The 21,778-nt window shown below is 49.4% G+C and overlaps 3 protein-coding genes and 1 non-coding gene across 5 annotated transcripts; all 4 read right to left on the reverse strand.

Annotated features, from left to right (window-relative positions):
- Positions 1-304: 304 nt before the first annotated feature.
- LOC147204370 (nuclear inhibitor of protein phosphatase 1-like) lies at positions 305-4,183 on the reverse strand. Its single transcript, XM_086113429.1, has 7 exons — positions 4,069-4,183; positions 3,572-3,632; positions 2,115-2,268; positions 1,448-1,665; positions 1,219-1,363; positions 1,064-1,128; positions 305-905 (listed from the first exon to the last, which is right to left on the reverse strand). Exons 1-7 carry the CDS (start codon positions 4,119-4,121, stop codon positions 552-554), a joined length of 1,050 nt encoding a protein of 349 aa, XP_085969555.1. The 5' UTR covers positions 4,122-4,183; the 3' UTR covers positions 305-551.
- LOC147204371 (small Cajal body-specific RNA 1) lies at positions 2,370-2,543 on the reverse strand. Its single transcript, XR_015101294.1, has one exon.
- Positions 4,184-6,294: 2,111 nt separating the features above from the next.
- On the reverse strand, positions 6,295-13,117 carry drd2l (dopamine receptor D2 like). The gene is made up of 8 exons (XM_086114578.1): positions 12,595-13,117; positions 9,818-10,216; positions 8,723-8,832; positions 8,378-8,514; positions 8,101-8,300; positions 7,260-7,343; positions 6,822-7,173; positions 6,295-6,633 (listed from the first exon to the last, which is right to left on the reverse strand). The coding sequence occupies exons 2-8, from the start codon at positions 10,187-10,189 to the stop codon at positions 6,437-6,439; spliced, it is 1,452 nt and encodes a 483-aa protein (XP_085970704.1). The 5' UTR covers positions 10,190-10,216; positions 12,595-13,117; the 3' UTR covers positions 6,295-6,436.
- An 84-nt stretch (positions 13,118-13,201) lies between these two features.
- On the reverse strand, positions 13,202-21,706 carry xrcc1 (X-ray repair complementing 1). Of its 2 annotated transcripts, XM_086114570.1 has the most exons (18): positions 21,657-21,706; positions 21,302-21,360; positions 21,105-21,197; positions 20,678-20,785; positions 20,428-20,586; positions 19,857-19,931; positions 19,617-19,728; positions 19,268-19,371; positions 18,717-18,870; positions 18,405-18,639; positions 17,767-17,883; positions 16,785-16,866; positions 16,587-16,677; positions 15,673-15,718; positions 14,937-15,064; positions 14,768-14,858; positions 13,940-14,015; positions 13,202-13,728 (listed from the first exon to the last, which is right to left on the reverse strand). In XM_086114570.1, the coding sequence occupies exons 2-18, from the start codon at positions 21,350-21,352 to the stop codon at positions 13,621-13,623; spliced, it is 1,830 nt and encodes a 609-aa protein (XP_085970696.1). In that variant the 5' UTR covers positions 21,353-21,360; positions 21,657-21,706; the 3' UTR covers positions 13,202-13,620. The 2 variants fall into 2 exon arrangements, with proteins under 2 accessions (XP_085970696.1, XP_085970695.1); XM_086114569.1 differs by having other exon boundaries at positions 21,302-21,699.
- Between the last annotated feature and the right edge of the window lie 72 nt (positions 21,707-21,778).

Here is a 21,778-nt window from a genome sequence, read left to right on the forward strand (position 1 = left end):
AAAAGCATTAACGTATGCGTAAGAAATCCCACAATGGTGAAAAATACACGGGAAGCTTCTTGACAAAATAATGACGTATTAAATGGTAATCGCAATATTGAGGAAATCGCAATTTGATTTTTTCAAAATCAATCAGCCCGAATTTACATGAAAAAAATCAAATAAAAGGTCAAATGAAATTGACCTCTCAAGGTTCAAACTGGAATTTCCCCAACTTTTTGTGAGCAGTGTATTTACATAAAAAACACATCCACTTCCCTCCTGAAAGTCGTGCCTTGTCACACTAAAGTACGGGGTATAAAAATATCCTTTTGCCATTTATTAATAGCATTTGCAAAAAACATTGAAAAGAGTGTAAAACAAGTGTAAAACATAGAAGAAACAAATGTGACGCTTCTAACGGTGGCTCCAACTGGTGTCTCGTTATCTCGCTCGTACGCAGCTCCTTGGGCGCCTCGGCGCTAAAATAAGACGTGAGGAGGGAGTGGCGTCGCCCCACCGGTACTCGAGAGTCAGCAGGTGGAGGGTCAGGGGGTCAGGGGGGGGGCGTCTCAGATGAGTAGCGACGGCGTGGGTTTCTTGCCCGGCCACGCTTCTTTGGCGTACTTCTTTTTGCGCGGCTCGTTGTGCGTCTCTGGGAGGTAGGGCACCGTGACCGGGGCGGGGGCGAGGGTGACGGGGCGTCGGGGAGCCTCGGGGGCCAGGTCCACCTCCGGGGCCGGGTTGGGGAAGGGCAAGGGGAGGCCGCCCTGCATGGAGGCGCCGCCCGGGGCTCCCGTGGGCTGCGTTTCGTGGCTGGTGGGGGGCAGGTCGCCATAGAGACCGCCGCTCAGCGAGTATCCGTGCACTCGCTTGGACGCAAAGTCGTCTAGGCCCAACGTGTTGTGGCCCTCGGAGCGACGTTTCTGCCACAGGGGGGGTGCGCGATCACAGCATGGTCAGAAAAAGGCCCATTGTTTTTTTTTATAAATACAGTTTCTGATGACACTCCAGTCAAAGCGCAAAGAAACCACTGCGCAAAGTGGGCCAGATCAATAACGCGATCGGCCTTCAAGATTCTTACCTTGATGGGGACGACGGCCGTCTGCACCATGTTCCGAAAGCGTCCTACCGAAGGGTCGATGTCCTCTGCGAAGGCAAAATGTCCTTTCGGTTAGCTTTGGCTTTGTTCCCCCAAATAATCATAATTTTACCGAGGAAAATATTTTCCAGGCGTACCCGGATTGATGATGGAGTCCTCGTCATTGAAAGTGACGCGGGAGTTTCTCCTCTTCCTCTTGGGCCTCTGGATGTCCAGGTTGCCCTCCTCGATGGTCAGCGTGGAGATGCGCTTGTTGTGGGCCGTGTTGAACTCGGTCAGGTTCTGGCGGTAAAAAGGGGCAGGGCGCTGAAATCCGACCCCAACGCTCCTTTGACAAACGTCACGGCGCTCAACCGGCCAACAGACCTCCAGCTCCGTCTCCTCCTCGGGCAGCCCGAGAAGCCCCTTCAGCTCGTCCTCGTCGCCGATTTTAATGTCCCCGCCGCCGGCGGCTCCCTGGCTTTGGGGCTTCTCTCGGATGGTGTACGTCCGCGTGGATGCCCCGAAAGACAGAGTGGAGTCGATGGGAACCTGCTGGGGCTTGTGCGGCTCCAGGCGGATGTGCCCGAGGAAGGTACCGTGGGCTGCAAACGGTAACGGCGGCAACCGTCAACAATCAACAATCAAAAGGGTGCGTGCAAGACTTGGAGAAGTGGGAGAATACCAAACTTGATTGGAGTCAATCTGGTGGCTGTGAGATTTCACGGGCCGGCTAAAGTTGCGTGGCAATGCAACTGCCTGACTTTTATCTTTTTAATAGAATTTTTTTTGTGTGTGTGGAAATAAATGATCTCATGTAGTAGCGACAGACATTTAGTTATCCGACTGTGGAGGTTACCGATATATTATTGAGAAGAGGATTTGTTTGTTTTTTAACAAATTTAGCAATTTCTGTCAACTCACTTTAAAAAAAAGAAGGAAAAAAAAGACATTTTTTTAAAAAAATGACCGCAACTCCGCCAATTGCGTCGGTACCAGATTCACTTCGACTTGAGGCCTCCATTTGTGCAAATTCCTTTTGATGGCATCTTACTGCTGTTGAGGTCGATAAGAAAGAGCCTCTTCAGGTGTTTGTGGTAGACCAAGGCGGCGTGGACGCGCGAGCACGACTGATGGTCGATGGTGAAGTCGCACCAGTCCGGATTGCGGCCAAACAAGTAGAATTTCTTTTCGTCGATGATCAGTTTCTGGGAAAAGGAGAGAAACAAACAAAAAAAACAAAGACCAGAGAAGAAAGCCCGCTGTCAGTAGGCGCACGGGTCGGCCAGGCAACGATTTGCAGTGGCTCAGCTGTGCCTCTGAGCCATAACTCAACAGTGGCGCTCCCCACTGAGAAGCTTAAATATCAGGGCTCGGTGTTGCTCTCGCACCTTCCGGAAGCCGTGCAGCCACGGGGAGGACGGGAGGCCAGCGTGCAACACAACTGGGACTCACCGGGCTGCCGAGCTTGTATCTGGTGCTATTCAATTCAACATAATACACACTTCTCAAAGATTTTTTCTTTCTCCAAAAGGTTTGTAGTAATTTACATGTTCATTGTACAAAAGTGTAAGATGACACGTTTAATATTTTTGCTTCAAATGGACACCGAGCGCTGAGTAATATGGCCTACAATTCATGCCAAGGTATAAATGAAATTCCCTCCACAGTATCGGTATCTATCGTGACATAAATTTAAGTGGAAAAATATACCATGGAAGAATCAAATTCCTTAAATGTGATATTTTCTGTGAAAAGAGGCAGAAATTATTCGATTTATCCTTGGCTTTGCTTCTTTTTATTCAAATGAGCAATTGAATGCAAAAATGTGTCCGCTTCTTCCATGTAATGAAATAAAATGAACAAAATGATCACATCAATTTAGCGCCCAAGCAAAGATAAACCCAAGCCACTACTTTTGTCTGCATGACACTCCTCAACTCTCTCCGACGCAGTTCCTTGACACTACATGCCAAAAGATGGCAGCGAAGCACTTTGCTACAGCTGCAGCTGTTGCGAAAGCCTGCGCGCTTTTCTGAATGAAGCTCCTCAACTCAATTCAACGTAGTTCTTTGGCACCAAGATACCGCAAATTGGGGATTAGGACATTTCTGTAAATGACACCACCCGTTCACCGAGTGGGGCAGGACAGTCATACAAAAAATAAAAATAAAATGAAACCACTGCCAAGCATCTTACCGAAGCCAAAACCTTGTTCCAGAGACCAAGCCACCATGTTCCTGATGTCACTCGCTGGCCAAACCCATATTTAAAGGCACACCGTTTTCCATGTGACTACTTGCTCAACATAAATTAATCACGCTTTATCAAGCCATTATTTATAGCATAAATTCTCTTTTGTTAGTGCATTAAGTCGTGTATAAATAGAACCGTCTGTGCTAATTTTCTGCATTACAAACCTCAAGCTTACAAAAGCGGGACGCCGCAAAAAACAAACTGCCCCAGGCAGGTTGCCGTCGAGAAACGGTGTGGATGTCACACTCGGCTTACCTCGATCAGTTTGTCTCCTTTCATCACATCGAGGTGGAGCCCGACGGGTGGCTTGCCTCCCCTGAAATCAAGTGCATGTTAAACTAAGCATAATCACACTCGCAAGAGACCCAAGTGCAATGAATGAGAGTCACGACTGACAGTTTTCAAACGCTACCATTGATTTCGACCACGCTCGTGCAGAAAAAGACACATCGTTAAGTACATACACGAAACATAGCAATTTCCCTTCATCGTTGTGTAAATAAATTGCCTCCGGTACTGATAGAATGATCATTTTCAGATGCGATCGACATGTTCAGTGAAGTCCCTCGGTGCTAACATTGCGAGCTGCTAAGCATCGGCGACACGCTAAGGCTAGCGACACCAGCGAAGAGCACAAAACGCCACTCGCTAAACGAGCTTCATCCAACTTTGTAAACCTTTGACGGGTTTTCGGTGCATCGGCGACCTTACCGCGCCCCAAGGTTATACGATCAGATAGTGCACTTTCTCACCATGATGGACAATCGAAAGGAGGAGGGCCCTCTGTACTAGCTTTCGTCGCCATCTTGGCCTCATCCTCTCAAAGCCGCGGTGTGTGCTGGGTCACGTCTCAACGCGGGCACTGTCGGGAAATGGAGTTCTACCCAAAAGAGACGCCGTCACTCAAGACTGACGCAATTCCCATCCAACGCATCTTTCTCGACATAGCGTTTTCGCAACAGCTGCAGGTGTATTAAAACGCGTTACCGACCACTTAACAAAAAATAATAATACCACAGAACAGACACCTACTTGTTTATCATACCATTGTATTTTTATTTTGAAATATTTCATGTTACATGTTTTCACTTGACGTTATTTTCAAAGGCGAGTTTCACTTGTCGATTACGAGCCTTGCGCGCAACAAATAAATCAAGAAATAAAACTCAACGAAAACAAACCATTAAAAAAATATATGAAAAAAAACAAACTGGATTAATTAAAAAAAACAATGCCACATCAAAATAGGAACTCTCTTGAGACTTTTTTGGTGGCTGTACCTGCGATAGACACCTGACAAAATGTCATGTTGTGAAGTAAAACTGTCTCGAGCAACAAGGCAAATCACTGAAAGTAAGCTTCAAGTCTTGTCAGCATGCAGCAAGTCCTTTCCCCGTTAATCACGATGCGGCAGACACTCGAGTGACTGCTGTGGGGAAAGTGAAGGAATTAAGCCTGGAGATGTCAAATTCCGAGGAGACCTGTTGGCGTCTCGTGACAGGAACCAGATTTGCGCTGACGTTGAAGTCCATTTGCATAGCTCCACTTATGACACTAATGGTTTATGCATTATGATTATGGGTATGAAATGATAATATGATTATCGACATTTTTTCCGCCTGCATCAGACTGAAAGCTTTTTCGTTTTCTGACCCGCTCATGGACCGAAATAGAAGGCCAAACTATTTAAATGTATACACACACACACACACACTCTTGATTTCTTAAAATCAAGTTACGTTTGCATTAGACAAATAATTAGGGTGACATGAATGTATTTATTTTTCATTTTTATGATTATCTTATTGCATATATTTGTGTGACTTCATAAAAAAAATCATTTCATTTTAATATTTTAGTTTCATTTAGCTCATCTATTGTGGACTTCCTTTCTCCACTTTATATTCACTTGTATAGAAGACCATATCACATTATCATATTAAAATTGTCCCCCACCCGCCCGCCAAAATTATTTTTTATCCCAGAGGACTTTTCTCTGCGTTTTCCAATTCAAGGTTAAAATGGAGACCGAATGAAATTCCACCTTCGATTTGCGAGTTGCCATACGACACGACGAGGCTCTTGAACAACGTATACAATCTCTCCATACACGATGACGCCCTTCGCTGCCCTTCGCTTGTTTTGCCATTTCCCGCAAATGTTTTCCTAATTTCACCTCTGCACCCCCGCGGGAAGACGAGGGTCAATTTGCTCTCACTTTATCCACGGCACGGAGGAAAAACGTAGACGACCTCGTTTTGGCCTTGAGCAAGCAGTCGAGTACCAAAATGAAGAACAAATGAGGGAGGAGAATTCTCAAGGGTAGCGTCTAGCAGCCCCTTTTGCCATGTCTGGGATGTATCCGGTTTCGGATCTGGTCACGCTAGCGCTCACAAAACCCACAAGCGCACACGCATCTCCACACGCACGCCCATTATGTGCTTTGATAACACTGAATAAAGACGCAATGACATGATTCCTATTTGTGGTATTAAATTAGCAAAGACAAGTTCAGTGTCTTGGAATTTAATTTGGAGACAACGTCCCCTCCAAACACTTGCAATAAACAGGGACAGGGAATTCCACCAGGGATAGTTCCCCCCCCCCCCCCCCCCCCCGACGAGGCCACCTCGTTTAGGAATTCTTACAATCTGCACGGGGGGTCCATTGCTCGAAATGCAGGTTTGCGCTTGTTCCTTTTGGGCATTTTGTTTTCGTTTCCGTCTCCGGATGCATAGCGAGAAACATTTGGATGCAGGTTTCTCTCTTTGTTTTCATGCTCTTACCAGTGTTGCTTGAAAAAGAAAAAAGAAAAAAGTGATCTGTACATTTTATTATCTCATCCTGACTTGCGAGAAAAAAAAATACAAGAGAGTAGAGCAAAGTGTTTATCAAAAACAAAACGGAGGTTTTACTCCTAAAAAGTTACAAATGTCATATTTTTGCAAAGCCACTGTAAGGCGATGCGCAATTTGAACACGAACGCTGTGCTTACGGTACCCCAAGTGAACGTTTGGAAAATCTTCCAAATGCAAAAAGCGACACTCGATCGATCCTTCGCGTGCTCGTCGCCATGTGACGCGATCGTCCCGCGACGATCGCCTCGACGTCGGAAGGCGGTCAACAGAGGAGGATCTTGATGAAGGCCTTGCGGAACTCCACATTGAAGGTGGTGTAAATGACGGGGTTGACGGCGCTGTTGAGGTAGCCCAGCCAGGTGACGGCGCTGTACAGCGACGGCGAAATGCAGCAGCTGGCGCAGTGAGCCTTCAGGACGTGCGTCAAGAAGAAGGGCAGCCAGCAGATTATGAACACGCCTGAGGGGGGGCAAACATCTCAATTGGTTGGCCTATTTAATCAGCCGATATTACAAGATTTATCTTCATACATGGGCTGGGATAAGATTCAAGAAGGGTTTGATTTGAACTGTTGCCATCGGATTCAGTTTCCTTTCTCTCTCCACTCCAATCGCGATCCGATTTGTGTGTGCCACGGGGCGGCTCACCGAGCACAATGGCGAGCATCTGCGTGGCCTTCCTTTCCTTCTGCTGCGACATCCTGCCCCTGGACCTCTCCTTGGTGACGCCGCCGCCGCCGCCGCCGCGCTCCCGCCAGCCCTCGCGGCCCCGCACGCCGTCCCGCAGCGTGGGGGGGCGGGGCGTCAGGGCCGAGCGCGTCACCGCGCACGGGAGCGCCGTGGCGGGCTCCACCGAGACGGACAGCGAGATGGTCGCGCGGCCGGGACGCGGGCGCGACGTCCGCTCGCCGGCCGGCGCGGCCGCGCTCTGTTCGGGCTGCGGCAGAAAATGACGGCGCTCCGCCTCCAGAGGGCGCACCTCCGCCTCCTTCACCAGCGTCTCCAACAAGCAGATGCAACATTTCATCAAGTCATCACGCGCGGAGGCCTCGCATCTCAATCCGGCCGCCCAGAAGAAAGACTCACCGCCCGCTTGCGCCGGGGCCCTGCGGTGGAGGGTCTCAGGATCAAAGCGCAGAGCTTCACATCCTCCGGCTGAGTACATTTATTCTGGAAGACACAAACGGAAAGACCGGGAAGAAGCGAACCTCCGTTGTCGGCTTTTTCCTGGCGGCCCAGGGTGGAAAATGTTTGCTCGCGTTGTCTTTCTCGGAGGGATTTCGTGAACCGTCGTGGTTAGCCTGCTCGCTAACAACAAGGCGCTCTCCATTTCGGTGTCCAAAGACGCATCGCGGCCATGACTACCGGGAGCAGAAAAGTCCATTCTAAAAGTCAGTCCTTTCATGCAATTGCTACCGTGTCTATTTTCGATTCAACTTGGCCGCTTGAAGTGTACGCACGACGACTACGCCCGCTTTTTCAGCGCCACTAGAAGCAATGGAGGGAGCCAACTCCATTTTTGTTGTATTGTAACTTCGAGAGCCTTTAAAGTCAAATCCAAGATCTGCTTCCGAGTTTCTTGTGTTCCAGTTTACCCGTCAACAGTCCAAAAGCACAAAACTGACCTCCCACCCCCAAGGTCTTTGTTTTTACCCGAACCCTTGCACGAAGATCACCAGAACCACTTTTGTGCTTTTCCATCAAGCCACCAACAAATTTCTTGGGAGGCGGAATCACATGACAAGTCCCGATGCGATCGGGGTCGACATGGTGACGACGCAGCTTTCCTTGATTGATCCGGTTTGATTTTGATCGAAGCTTGTGCTCGCCGATCAACTCGATATTTACTTCGTAGTTCAATAAAATGTTGAGAAATTGCAAGACGCTCCACCAACAAACAAAACGGCCATGAAAACGCCCCCGCTACCTTCCTGTGCCGCCGCGGCTCCTCGGGCCCGCCGCCGCGCCCTCGGGGGCGCCCCATGCGTCGGCCGCGCCTGCGCAGGACCACGCAGATCTGAGCGTACACCAGCAGGGTGACGATGAAGGGCACGTAGAAGGACGCCACCGACGAGTACACCACGAAGGCCGGGTCGGCGAAGCTGCACGTGGTGCCTTCGCGATCCGCTGGGAGACAGGAAAACGCACTTCGATCACCTCGGCTCATTCCACCTCTCAAAGGCGGTTGATGTTTTGTGTGCTACCGGTGTTGTTGAGTCCGAAGAGCAGCGGGCAGGAGATGGCGAAAGACAGGAACCAAACGGCGGCGATCATCAGCGCCACCCTCCTCCTGGAGCTGTAGCGCGTGTTGTACAACAAGGGCATGGCCACCGCCGTGTACCTGCGGCGCGCACACAGATCGGGCTTTGCAAATCCAAGTCAACTTGACATAAAGTCGTCATGGTCTTGTTTAGCTTTGAAGGAAAGGCCACTTTTGCAGTACGGTCGAACCCTCGGTGGACCCGTCTTTTGCGGAAAGACACGCGGCCCCGGTGACTCGGAAGATGTACGGCGGCCCGTTTTTGCAAAAGTGAGTAAAACTCACGTACCTGTCGATGCTGATGGCACACAGGTTGAGGATGCTGGCGGTGCACATCATCACGTCGAGCGTCAGCAGGACGTCGCAGTGGATCAGGCTGAAGCGCCACTCGCCCACCACCTTCGAGTTCAAACGCGCGCAATGAGCCCACTCCCACAAAAGGACGGCGGCCATGTCCGAGAGGCGCAATCCGTCCATCGACTGCACATCTTGCACAATGCGCCCGCCACGACGGTGATTAATTAGCCCCTCAAAATGAATCGTTTATTGTCCGCCAAGACGGGAGCTCGCAATTCGTCACACTTACATTTTGAAATAATTCACTTTAACGGTTGCCCCAATGACAACGATTCCTCAAATTAAATTGCTTCGGACGGAAGAGCATCACTCCTTCACTTGTCTCTTCTCATTCTGGCGGCAGCTGAGCTGCGGCAAGAAGACTTTCGGCGGCGTACATTCTGGCCGACGGGCCAATCTCGTCGAATGATGATCCACCGTCCATTTTCGACAGCAGACGTCCGATTATGGCGAGCTGGATTCACAATTGAGAATCTTCGGTGAACGTAACATTCACATTTTGTAATGTGCGATGTGAACTAAGCGGCCAATCGAGCTGCGGGGCAAAAATGATTCTGCCCCACGTAGTCTGCCCAGCAACAGCTGCTCAGTTCAATAACTGCAAGTGTGTTGAACCTTTTTCTATAGCTTATGTGTTGTGTGTGTGTGTGTGTGTGTGTGTGTTTCCTTTAGGCCTCTGGAAAAAGACCAGCATGGTGAATGTGATGGTAAATGGGATGGTGGGGCACAATGAATTCTGCCCCCACAAAGTCTGCCCAGCAACCGCTACTCAGTTCAATAACTGCATGTGTATTTATCTTTATTTTTTGGCTGTGTGTGTGTGTGTTTCGACTGTGAATCGGACTGTGGGGCACCGATTATTCTGCCCTGCATTGTTTCCCCAGCAATGACTGCTCAGTAAAATATCCGCAAGCGCATTTAGCTTGGTCTTTGAGCGTTTTTTTTTTTTTTTTTACAGTCTTCTGGTAAGGAAACAATGGATGACCATATCGGGATGAAAACTGCGAGTGGGTCTTTGCCGTCCTACCTCCAGGTAGACCCCCCAAGGCATGACCAGGGTGGCCAGTAGCAGGTCAGACACAGCCAGGGAAACAATGAGGTAGTTGGTGGTGGTCTGCAGGGCTCTTTCCCGCGACACGGCCACGCACACCAGCACGTTGCCGAACACCACGCAGAAGATGAGCAGCACGAGCAGCACGGCGTAGAAGTTGTACGGCGGCGAGGAGGGCGAGGACGCTCCTCCACTGCAATTGCCGGCCAAGGACGGCGGGATGTACGAGGGGGTGGCGGAGGCCAAGGCCGGCGAGGAGTTGAGATGGGGGGTTGACGGTAAGGAGGAGGGCAGTGGTGGAGGAGGAGGAAGGAGGGAAATGTCGGCGGAGTTGTTGTGAGAAGTCATGGTGATGCCTCGGTGGACGTGTTGGCTCTGAAAAGTGGTGACGCAAAAGAAGAAAATTAGCTCATTTTCAAAGCCGCCAGTGCGCTCAATTGGAAGACATTCTTGAAAACGAGTTCCGACTCAGTCACGGCAAACCAGATTGGCTTGTGCGCCGAAAATGCATGTCCCAAGCATTGAGACGCGTGACTTACTCGACACAACTCGCGGTTGTCGACGTCCGCATGGACGATCAGCGGGACATATCAACAAACATGGCCGACCTCACGCAAACGTTCTCATCTGCTAGGAAAAAAATGCATTTGTATTCTGAACGGTACTCGGGCGTACCAAGTTGCCGCATTTTTTCACACTTATTTTCAGAGGCTATTTGTAAACAAAGGAACAAAACAAAAAAAAAAAGCTTCATTATTCTTAACTGGTATCCAGCGGGTGGTGATTTCGCAACAACAGGAAGCTGCAGGCGCCACGGCGACCACCGTCATACATCACACGCCATAAAATTGGCTGACAAACATGGCCGACATCACATTTCTCAAAGGTGGTTGTCCTTCTCATCCAAACGCTAAAAATAAAAAGCTAAAACGAAATGAGACGCAGCGGGAGGAGATGACTCCGTCCGTGATGGATGCGCTTTCCGCTATCGTGCCACCCTCCCCCAAATTCTTTTCAACCAACCCCCCGCCCCCCCCAAAATCCTCTCAGACTGCGTCGCGTGATGTGTGATTCAAGACGGCAAGTGCCGCGGAGAAATGGATTTGTACGCAAGCGTCTTGTTTTTCCAAACAATGATAGTGAGCAAAGGGAGCGAGTTTCTCTCGGGAAGATTACCTTCGTCCATCATGAATCGACTGAGAACGAGTGCCGTGTGGTTGAAAAAGACAGAGGGTGTCAACCGTGTTTGTTTGTTTGTTTATTGAACATAAAACATATATACAGTAATAATTTGACAGAAAATAAGGTAGATAAAAAAAGTAAAAAGAAAGAAATCAACACAGTTATTATGTTCATTGGATTGAAACTGAAAATCAATACATCAAGCTTCCGTGCCTGGAATGGCGTGTGAAGGCCACCCTTACAGATTTTTTTTAAATTCCTAATTTTGGCCTTTTTGCCCCATTTTCAAGTTGTCACCTTTTTTTGAGTGACATGTCCATCACGGGCAGACCCAGAAAAAATGCTCAAGAAACCTTGTCTGAAAACACCCACCAAATCCGGCACTTTGGTTCAAAGAGGACATTTTCGGGTCATTTCACACTGGTCGAGATTTTGCCCGGTTGCTCCCAAATTGGACCCACACATACCAGACAGATACGGGACGCTAACTGGCAACAGAATTCTATTTTGGGTAATGAGATGTGGCCAATGCACGGCGGAAAATTTGGAGGCCACAAAACTCAAACTTCGTAAACAGCTCCAAGGTCAGAGCTGCAAAACGCAACCTTTTGGAGTTCAGATTTATGGTGGGCTAAATATGTTGTGATGCCGGTGGGAGGGGGATGTGGGGTGCGCTCGCTTGCCGCGGGTTTGAGCGGATCGTCATCGGGAGGTTATCGGTTTGATCTCCTTTTCCCGCACAGATTGTCAGGCATGTCCTTGAAAGAGCCTCGTTGAGTTCCAAAACCGGATGCGGCCACAGATATATACTGTATATATAATTTTTTTTCTTTCTGTACGGCACTTTAGACGCAGCTATGGTTGTTTTTAAAATGCTTTATAAATCAAGTTGTGATTCGTGTTTTTCCATATGTATCTTCATTGATTCTTTTTTTCAAAGTAGCCTACTAAAAATACGTCTTTCCTATATTTTCATTAAAAAAAACGTAACTTCACCTATGTTTTGTAAAACGACTTTCTGGATGAATATAGTGATGCAAAATCCAGCATTAAAAAAAGATTGCTCATACATTTAAAAAGTTGAGTGTGTATATCTAAAATCATGAAAAAAAAATTGAATTCCAGTCTTGTAAAGATAGATCTCATTTTCTATCAATTTGAATGCCAGAATTCCATTATTTCTTTAATATATACAGTATATGAATAAAAAGGCTCTCTTCTTCTATCTCCCATTTTAAAAGGTCCACTTTCTCATACCTCCCAACATTTCCTTTGAATAAAAAGCCCGAATATCAACGGAATTTTAATTTCGATCAAATCTGTCGAATTAACGCAAAAGCTTGAAAAGGAGCAGCAAATTCAACAACGTGCCACGGGGAATTAAGAGAAGAAATCTATTCGGAATCCAAGTTCAAAGGTAACTCTGGGCTGTATTTCAAACACGTCAACGTTGCAGTCATTTCACAGTGACCATGTTGCATCGCAGCGTCCGGCGACGCATCATGATCAGAGTAATAACAATAAAAAGCACTCCTTCCATAAGAGCTTGGTTGCTTGAACAGTTGACGTACCCGGCGGCAGGCAGGCTTCGGGTCCGCTCCTCTTGTCAGCACCTCGTCGGATGGAGCAAAGCGGCGTCCGGAGCCTCGACCGCGGCCGCTCGCGCTGAGCTTCCGCCCCCTCACCAGCGCGGTCTTACTTCGCCGCCCGTTTTGCGCGTTTTGGCAGCCACTCGGCACTCACCAAGTTAGAGTGCTCGAGGCGCGTGTAGGGGCGGCGGGGGGGGGGGGATGGGCGGACTTTTGTAGACGCGCGCACGCGGTGGAACTGACACGTCATTGGCGGAGTGGAACCGAAGCACACCTGAGGCACTTTGAATGGCTTGACTGACAGGCGAATCAGCCAATCAAAGGCAAGCTGAAGAAAACGCCGACCTTTCAATCGGCTACCTTGAGGTCTGGATGTTTTACTGTTGTTTATGCCAAGATTGGCAAAAAACAAAACACTTTTTTTATGACGCAGCCATGGACGTCGATCGGCGGGGGACAAATCCCCCCAGAAACATCATCCAAAAAAGTGAACAAAAGTGCTCTGAAAATAAATAAATAAATAAATAACCTTGGGCTTCATGGTCTCTGTCAAGCAGCCGGTACAAAGGACTCCTCGTCGACGTCACCGTTCATTCAAAATTGAGTGTTTATTTCGACAACCTCACACACGTTGCACCCATCTTATCTCTCGCGAGCAACGTGACACAAAAAAAGATTACAAAAGCCACTTTGATCAAATCTCAGATCGTCCCCTGGAAGGAAAGCGGAGGAGAAAAAACCCCGCCAAAACAAAACCAAATATGTAACTTTGCGAACACCTCCTAAAAAGCATCTTATCGTCGCCGACGCCGCCGATGGTCGCCGCTCGGCAGCCCTGACCGATATTCCCGGACAGGCTCACCTGAGGCAGGCCAGTTGAAGTCTTCTCTAAACAAACAATCTAGCGTCGATGCTGATGCGACCTTTGCACGAAAACATCTCCCAAAAGTAAGTGTAGTTCGCGGAGTCAAACGAGCAAAAGAGACGAGAAAGAGGCGGGCGTCGTTTTCAGGGCACCACGCTGTACGGCTGGTAGGGCAGCAGCTTCCGCCGCTGGTCGATGGCGTAGATCCAAGCCGGCTTGACGAAATTCAGGTTGCCGTTCTCCATCAGTGCCTAAAAAGGATTTCATCCGGAGAAAAACGGCAAAGTCGAGCTTCGACAAAAACTCTTCTTCGTTGAGAAAGCCACAAAAGCCAATTTTCACAACAGCAAAGCTAAAACTTGCGTCGAACGACCCAACCGAGTCAAAGTTGGTTGCTTTGAAATTTTGACCCCCCCCCCCCCCCCCAGCTCGCAGGTTCCCACAATGGGCGAGTGAACTCACGTCCTCGAAAGAGTCGTGCCATCCTTCGCCCGTCACCACAAAGTGCACCGCCTCCGACATGTAGTCCTCCAGGACGCTGCGAGGGAGGAAGAGGTTCAAAGTGTTGACGCGAGGCCTGTGGAATTCAGTCCGGTCCGGTTTTGCGCATGCGCGGCCAGTCAAATCTATCAGCGAAGGTTGATGGGAGGTGAACTCAAGAGCGCGCAAAGACGTTTGGGATTCTGTTGGAGCTCGGAAACTCGGCCTCGCTTGAAATCCCGGGCCGAGTCTCGGAAACCTTCACCTGGGCTTGAAACCCAAATCGGAAGACCCGAACCTTGTTGGAAAATGAAACCGCAGGATTCGAACCAACAACCCTTGTTTGACGCGCCGGTGTGAAAGCCTAACCCCGTCTCAAAAGCTTACTTTCAAATCTTGAGATAGATTTGAAACCTTCACCCTGCCCTGAAACATTTGATTGTCTTGAGGCGACCTTTGCTCGACACTTCCACTTGAAAGCCCGACCCCGGGTGAAACAATGACTTGCAACTGTAATTTGAAGCCCTAAACAAAACCCCAATGCTCTTTCGAAACCCTGATCGCGTGCCCTAACCCCAGTTTCAAACCCAGGCATGACTCCCTCATTTGAGACCTTAATCCAGATTTGACGCCCTCATTTAAAACCCCGACTAGGGATCGAAACCCTATCATGCCTTGAAACCATCATTTCAAACTTGAACGCCGAACCCTAATTTGTAACATTTTCATTTTCATCCGGAGTCGAATCCCGAATCCAAAACCTAAACCAACGGGCTAGAAAAGTTCAGGGTCCCAAAAAGGATGAGTTACCCGTTAAAGGCGGTGATGTAGCGCGCCAGTTGTCTCCTCTCGTTGTTGGGGAACTTGCCGTAGAGGAAAAAGTGCTTCCCGTCCAGGTAGTCTGCAAGACACAAACGGCAATCGGCGGGGACGAAAAGCCGAGATCGCGCGGCCGCCCGCAAGCGACGCCGAGACTAACCGGGCAGGTCCGGGATGGGCCGATCCTGCTCCTGCTCGGCGTCCGTGTTCTCGTCCGTGGAGCCGGCGTAGGGATCCTCATCCCGCTTGAGCGCTTTGCTATTCTTCCGCCTGTTCTCGCTCTCCACCCTGACACGGCCAACGAAGGAAGCGCCGAGCATTTAGCTCGTCTTCCGCCACCCTTGACCGAAGCGCAGACGGGGCGAAGGCACGCCGCGTCGCGGAGCGACCGGACGCCGGCCGACACGGAGGCGAGCTGGCCAAACGCGCGACGGACGGCGGGCGACTCATTGACCAGGCGCGCAAAGAACCGAGCGACCGCTTACGTGCCTCGCCGGGTGCTGCTCTTTTGGTTCGCCACGAGCCAGTGTTAAGGATCCAAAGTAGGGATTTTTTTCTTATTATTTTTTTAAAGGCAAGGACTGGAGCTTCAAAATAGGCAGGGTTAGGCTTTTAGATTCCGATTTCAAGCCACGTTTAGTATGGCGGAGGAGAAGCCGGCGATCAACATTGCAGCCCGGCGCTTGGGCAGGGATTTGAAAACGCGCGGCAAGCTGCTTGTCGGGTCTCCGAAGGTCAAGTCATTTTGTCACACGGCAACACAAGCAAACTCCCCAACCGCCTACAAAAGGTGCCGCGGGGCTATTTTCCTCACGAGGGAACCTCTTGCAGTATTCTGGCTGCGGTCGCAGCACAAGGTCACGTCGGGCCGTTGAAATCTCTTGCGGCGGGTTTACCTCTGCAGTTCGTCCTCCGTGTCGCCGGCAGAGTCCTCGTCGACGCCTGGGAACACAGATGCTCATTTGTCAATCCATCGTCACACGCGCGCGGCGCCGACCGTTTAGGCAAGGACGGCCAGCTTGATTTGCAGAGCGCATTTTACGCACAATGCACTTGACGTCATTAACTCGTTCACTCCCAATGACGTTTTTAAACGTCTTTTCAGACTTGGTCTAGAATTGGTTGGTACTGAATGAGTTAAAAGGACAACGTTTCAACGGATTGAAATTCAAAAGGCAGTGCAGAAATGGAGGACGGCGTCCTTAATATTACCCCAAAAAAAGCCACAACATTTCTTCCTTTCTACACCGGAGGAGCCGGGTCGATTTTGAACGCGGCCAAGCGTTTCGTGTCGGAGAATTAATAGCGTTTTGTAAGGTTGCGGTTCAGGCGGAGGAGGGGGAAAAAAAAAGACAAAAAAGGGACAGGGCAAAAACGGCAGCTAGCAGGCACCGCGGAGAGCTCATTAAAATGCCGCAGCTCTCGTAGGCGTTTTTTTTTTCTCTTGCGCTTCCGCGGCCACTTCACGCGCGGCCCCGGCATTAACATAGTAATGAGAATCATGCCCAAGTCCCGTCACGGCCATCGGGCCCCCGCCGCCGCACTCAAACGGCAGCGTTTGCTTTTTGCGTTGGTTCCGACGAGTTGGAAAAGGTGACGACAACTCGGGCCTCCCGCGCACTCGACGACCCTTCGTTTGGAGCCGTTGCAGCATTTGGCCGAAATGAAATCATTTTGCCGGAGAGCCCGACGGTTGACGAGTTCCTCGTTAAATACCTCAAGAAAGTACAATCGAACTCCGTCTCGCTCCCGCTGCATTTTTGAAAGCATACGCCAACGTGTCCCACGCAAACGTTCGATGGCCACCAACCCGGTTCGTCGTCCACGTCGGTGGAGCCGGCGTACTCGTCCACCTTGGTCGTCTCCGACTGCTTATTGGCTGGCGCCGGTCTCGGGGGCGACTGTCAAAGCGGGAAGAGTCCGGATGAAGATCGGGAGCCCGCCGCGGCCCCCCCCCAGTTGGCTCGATTCGGGTGGGCTGCCACGGGCGGCCGCTTGCAAAAGGTACCTTGGTGCCGGCTTCCTCGTCACTCTGCTCGTCTGCCTCCATGTCGCTTTCTGAGCTTGACTCTGCGCCATCCATCAAATAACTGACACACACACACACACATCATTCTAATTATTATTACGACGGTTTTTATACAAATGATTGTCAAGGGATATTTTCCTTCCCTAAAAGACGTGACCATTTTTTGTGGCAGTGTTTTTTTTTCCCCAGGTGAGGCCGAAACAGATTTACGTCAGTTGTATTCATTTCAACGGGGAATGCTGATTTAAGGTTCAAGCGGTTTGAATTACGTGGTCACAGAGTTCATGAAACTCATATCGAAAGCTTTTTTTTTATCTTACCAGCAGAACGAATCCATTCAAAAGAAACAAAAGCTGAAGTCGTTATCGTTTGCTCATTAAGGCCAAAGGCGGAAGGCGTCTCGGCGCATCTGGCGACTGGAATCTCGTCAGATCGCCGTGCGCGTGCGGCAGCATAATTACTCTTCGGGTAGCGGTCACTCGTACGGTGACGTCGGCGCGGACGCTCAAGTGTCGGTTACGGGCCCTCGACGCCATCAAAGTAAGTGCCGGCTTTAATTAAGCATAGCAGATGCGGCCGGTAAATAAAGGCAAGGCGAGCTCGTCAAAAGGGCCAGGTGGTAAAGGGGCCGAGGAGGATGGCTTAAGTGGAAGCCGGGGCGCGCGGCACGGCGGCGCGTCTCCGGGAGAGACGTCGGCAATATACGAGTTGCATCACCGCAGCTTTGTTTGGCGCCAGACGGCCGGTCCATCGCCTTCCGGCACACGGCGGAGGCCGTGCGTGAGATTCCTTTCAAGTTGAGGTCCATCTTTTTTTTTTTTTTTTTTTTGGGGCTGCGTGCTATTCACGGAATATTACCAGATGGAACGTGACTGACATATAATCTGATGAAGCTTACTTTTGAAAGTTTGTCTATCACAGCGGAGACACCCACGCCCTTTCTTGTTCAGCCCTTGCTCACCTCTTGTAGGAAAGTTTTTGTTTCCTTTTATGGCAGTCAATCACCCATTCCTTGCGCACGATCATGCCACCCGCCGACTTCACCTGGCTGTACTTGGGGGTGTTCGCGAAGGCACAGCTGGACATTAATGAGTGGAAAGACACACACACGCACACAGGCGCAGCATGATTTGCAAGCTCAATGTTCTGCTCCGTTGCCGCCGGCTGACAAAACTTCTTCAACATCTCATTTAAAATCAAGCCAGACGACGCGGCGCTTCAAGAGCCGGAGCCATGTTGTACGTCAACGCCATGAATAGTGAAATAAGACAGAGCATTACTGCGGGAAGAACCCCTTGATTATTCGTGATCGACTATCCATAACTCTCTTTTATTTTCCAATCAAACTATTGAAATAATTCATGATCATAAAGCATTTCTTTGTCAGCTCAAAATAAATATTATTGTTCCGAAAAAACAAAACCTACTGCGCACACTGAAATCATTGTAAACATGCTTGAAGCGAAGCGCTCCAATAACAATAGGACGATGATTACGTCCAAGCATCCGTCGATGAAAACTTGCGCAGGGGAATGATGGACTCGGAGCGTCATCATTTTTTGAAAACACGTCAGAAAAGAGAATCGAACGGCGACTCACATGAGGTGCGTCGAGTCGGGCGTCCAGTCCGGCCGGTACTTGGCTCCCATGTCCAGCGCCTTCTCCCTCAGCTCCCCCCTGAAGGGGTTCTGGAAGCCGCTGAGGACGAACACCACTCCCTCCATGATGCGCTTGAAGGGTACTTGCTCGGGAGTCTTCACGCCTTTGGCTGGCTGCTCTTTTGCTTTGGGCCGACTCTCACGCTTCTTTTCGGCAGACGCCGTCGCCGGCGAGGCTGCGCAGATCAACGGGAGAGGTTGGAGAGCGGGGTTGGGGGCAAGAAATTGTGAGGTGACGGCGTGAGCCGGGCACCTCTGGAGGTGCCGGGGCTCGGCGTGCCGGTCTTGACTTTGGCAGTTGCGGGTTTGAATTCCGGCGAGCTCCCCGGGCTGCTTCTCTTGGCGGGAGGAGGCCCGGATGCCGACTGACGCTCTTTGCTGAATTCAAACTTTTTCTTTGCGGGTGCCTAAACGGGTGGATGGAGATATATCGAAATGTCATCGATGGAGGGATGCAATGAGGAGAGCTCCAGACAGACGGCAAAGTATTGTCGCGTGTTTTAGTCATAACGCTCTTCGGGCATTTCAACACAAACAAAAAAGCAACTTTTGTGCCCTTTAAGCTTTCGTCTGAAAAGTGAACATGAACAAAAGCAGTCAAACATGTTTGTGAAGTCAAGACATTCCTATTATTGAGCTCCCAGACTGAAACAGTTGCCAGGAAACCGCCAATCGAAAATCGACATGTCGCCATTGCCTTAGAAAAAGGCTTTGTAAAACGAGAGATTTGCGAAAGTTGGATCGTGTGTTGTGTAGGCTCTCATGGTCACTGGGCGTCCTCAGACGGAGGATGAAGATTAGTACCTGTGGCGAGGTGGAGGATGATGGAGGAGCCGACGATGGGGCGGCGGGCCCGGCGGCTTGCAAGGCAGCGGCAGCGTAGCTCAATTTGTTACTCTGTTGGGACGCTACAGGAGGGGGTGGGGGGGAAAAAGCATGGGATGAGGACAAAGTAAACGCATACACACCTTGTTGTTGATGTCAGGATGATGTGACGTATTGGATGTGATGTCATTGTTTCCTTCCGCCCTGCCAGTATTGGCTTCCTTTCAAAGAAGATCAGCGGCTCGGATGGTGGACGGACGGATAAAAGCTGGTGTGCTTGATTTTGAGCTAAACGCATTGTACAGGGCGAGCCGGTGAATGCATTTGCCTTTGGGGGAAGGACTGGACTTGGCGCTGAAGAAGAGACTGCCGGGCTGGATGCTGGAGCCTGAAGCGGGAGCGTCGTCCTTCACCCGGAACTGACCCAGCTTGGTCAATTTCTGCTCATGGAGAGAGAAGGAGCAAACAAAAAAAAAAACAAACAAACAAAAAAAATCAAAATATAAATTAAGGGCAAAACAAAATGGAGGTTGGAAAAAAAAAACAACAACAGTGCGAGTGGGGTTACTGGGGATGTCACTGGAGGCTCATTCTTGTCCGGAGGCGAGTGGAATTTGACGAAGGCCAGGCCGTATGCGATGTTCTAAAAGAGGCACAGACATGTGTACGTTATATTTGAAAGGATAACAATTAGGTTGGGCAAGTGTACTGGTCTCATATTTGGTCGCAAATACATGATGGATTTTGTGTTCATCGGACGGCCCGGTTCTTGATGTTTATATTTTGAAACACTTGCGCAGGTTATTTTGTGTTTCACAAGCTTGTTGGATTGGTCTGTGAACTTCTATCCTAACGGATCAATATTTTGTAATTCAGTTCCTCAGGGGTACACCTCAGTCCCACCACGATTCTCTCCCGATATAAATAAATAATTGAGGTAATAGTGTGGATGGAGCCAGTTTTCATCTCAGCGACTCTTGTCGACCTCAAGTGATTTCGACAGATTCAGAACCAACCTTCCTAGCTCAAGTTGAGCATGAACGCTACCCCCAAAAACATTTTTTTTAGCACTTCTGGCACATGCTAGTTTGTGTCATAGCCATACTGGTTGATCACTCTCTGCTTATTGATAGCCTTACTTTACTGTAAGGCTGGCTGCAGACAATTTTCACCCGGTCCCACTTCTCCTGCGCCGTGCTCTTCTGCAGCTGTCCGGGTCCGAAGAAGCGCACCCTGTTCATGTTGGTGCCGTTACGACTCTCCGTGGGTGACATGAAGGACGATGTGACCAACAGCACCTGAGAGGCCCAAAACACAGCAGAGTGGGTTTAAAGTTGGCAATGTGTGAAAAGTCAATGAGGGCAAGAGGAGATGCGGTTTGGGTGGTACCTCATAGTCCTGATCTCTGACAGAGGAGGAGTTCCCCACCAGTACCTCCACGAACGCCGAGCCTTCATTTCCAATGTCGACGCTGTGTACCTGTTCCTCCTTCTCGAACTAGAAATGCCAGAATGGAGAAATTAATGACAATCATCTGTGAACCTGCAAAGTCGTGAGAGTGTTGAGTTGATATTTGACTTTCATTTAATTCCACTTGGTACGGCAAGCATAAAGTCGACATTCGTAGTGAAAATATTTCTGCCACGCAGGTGGTTCATTTATGCAACGGCGTAATGTTATCTTTAGTAGACATCTCCATGAAATGAGATCGAAAAAGCGTCACCTCATTCCCCCCAAATATTTACATCTCATCCCCATCATTCGCAGAGTGTGACAGGGCACGTTTCGTCGCGAAGAGGCGAGACGAAAGGGTCACCTGAAGAATGACTGACGTCTGCTTCTCTCCAGCTCGGGCGGCTTTCCACTTTCTGTACGTATCCGAGCTCAGGAGGTTGTCCGCCTTGTGAGTCTGATGTTTGCCACAAGGAGGACGCGTGTTTCATGCTTACAAAGAACAACTTGCCACCGGGTTAAATGAAGCTTCTTACAACCCAAGCGAGACATTCTACTTACGTTGTCCTCGGTGCTGCACGACACGACGTGCTGGAGTTTGATTTCGGGCATTGCGGACACTTTGTAATTGAATAAACACTTTTAAGGTGGTTACACACTAACCGTCACTTAATAAACATATATCCGCAAGAGAAAATAGTCATTTGAACGAGAAATTACGTGACGAATGTCTCCTGCGAGCGAGCTAGCAAACAATGGGGAGTAAACTTTTCCCTTGCCGATAAACAACCCAAAAGGCACGAAATTCAAATCAAATTTTAAACTGACATTCACTTACTATACACGCGATTACGCTCAACGGGATTTTATGCAATCAGATTAAAAATTGCACACAGTAGAGAAATCATTTTCCCACCTAAAACCTGCGTCTTATTGTGACGCGAGTTCTGATAACTCCAACCAATCACAAAGCGCCTTTTCTTCTTTGTGTCATTGAATTACGCGTCGCCATCTTAATTACTGCCTCTAACCGGTCAA

The sequence above is a fragment of the Hippocampus guttulatus genome, chromosome 6, assembly GCF_054856545.1.
Source record: "Hippocampus guttulatus isolate MCC_2025c chromosome 6, RoL_Hgut_1.0, whole genome shotgun sequence".
Taxonomy (NCBI): Eukaryota; Metazoa; Chordata; class Actinopteri; order Syngnathiformes; family Syngnathidae; genus Hippocampus; species Hippocampus guttulatus.

Coding starts and splice junctions, on each gene's coding strand:
- LOC147204370 (XM_086113429.1), bottom strand. CDS start 4,121: ATGGCGACGAAAGCTAGTACAGAGGGCCCTCCTCCTTTCGATTGTCCA. Junction 2,269..3,571: donor AAGGAGACAAACTGATCGAG/GTAAGCCGAGTG, acceptor TCCTTTTCCCAG/AAACTGATCATCGACGAAAA. Junction 906..1,063: donor CGGCCGTCGTCCCCATCAAG/GTAAGAATCTTG, acceptor CCCCTGTGGCAG/AAACGTCGCTCCGAGGGCCA.
- drd2l (XM_086114578.1), bottom strand. CDS start 10,189: ATGACTTCTCACAACAACTCCGCCGACATTTCCCTCCTTCCTCCTCCT. Junction 8,515..8,722: donor TGTGCCATCAGCATCGACAG/GTACGTGAGTTT, acceptor TGCGCGCCGCAG/GTACACGGCGGTGGCCATGC. Junction 6,634..6,821: donor GATGCTCGCCATTGTGCTCG/GTGAGCCGCCCC, acceptor GCCCCCCCTCAG/GCGTGTTCATAATCTGCTGG.
- xrcc1 (XM_086114570.1), bottom strand. CDS start 21,352: ATGCCCGAAATCAAACTCCAGCACGTCGTGTCGTGCAGCACCGAGGAC. Junction 20,786..21,104: donor AGACGTCAGTCATTCTTCAG/GTGACCCTTTCG, acceptor TGGCATTTCTAG/TTCGAGAAGGAGGAACAGGT. Junction 15,065..15,672: donor ACGGAGGACGAACTGCAGAG/GTAAACCCGCCG, acceptor TGGCCGTGTCAG/GGTGGAGAGCGAGAACAGGC.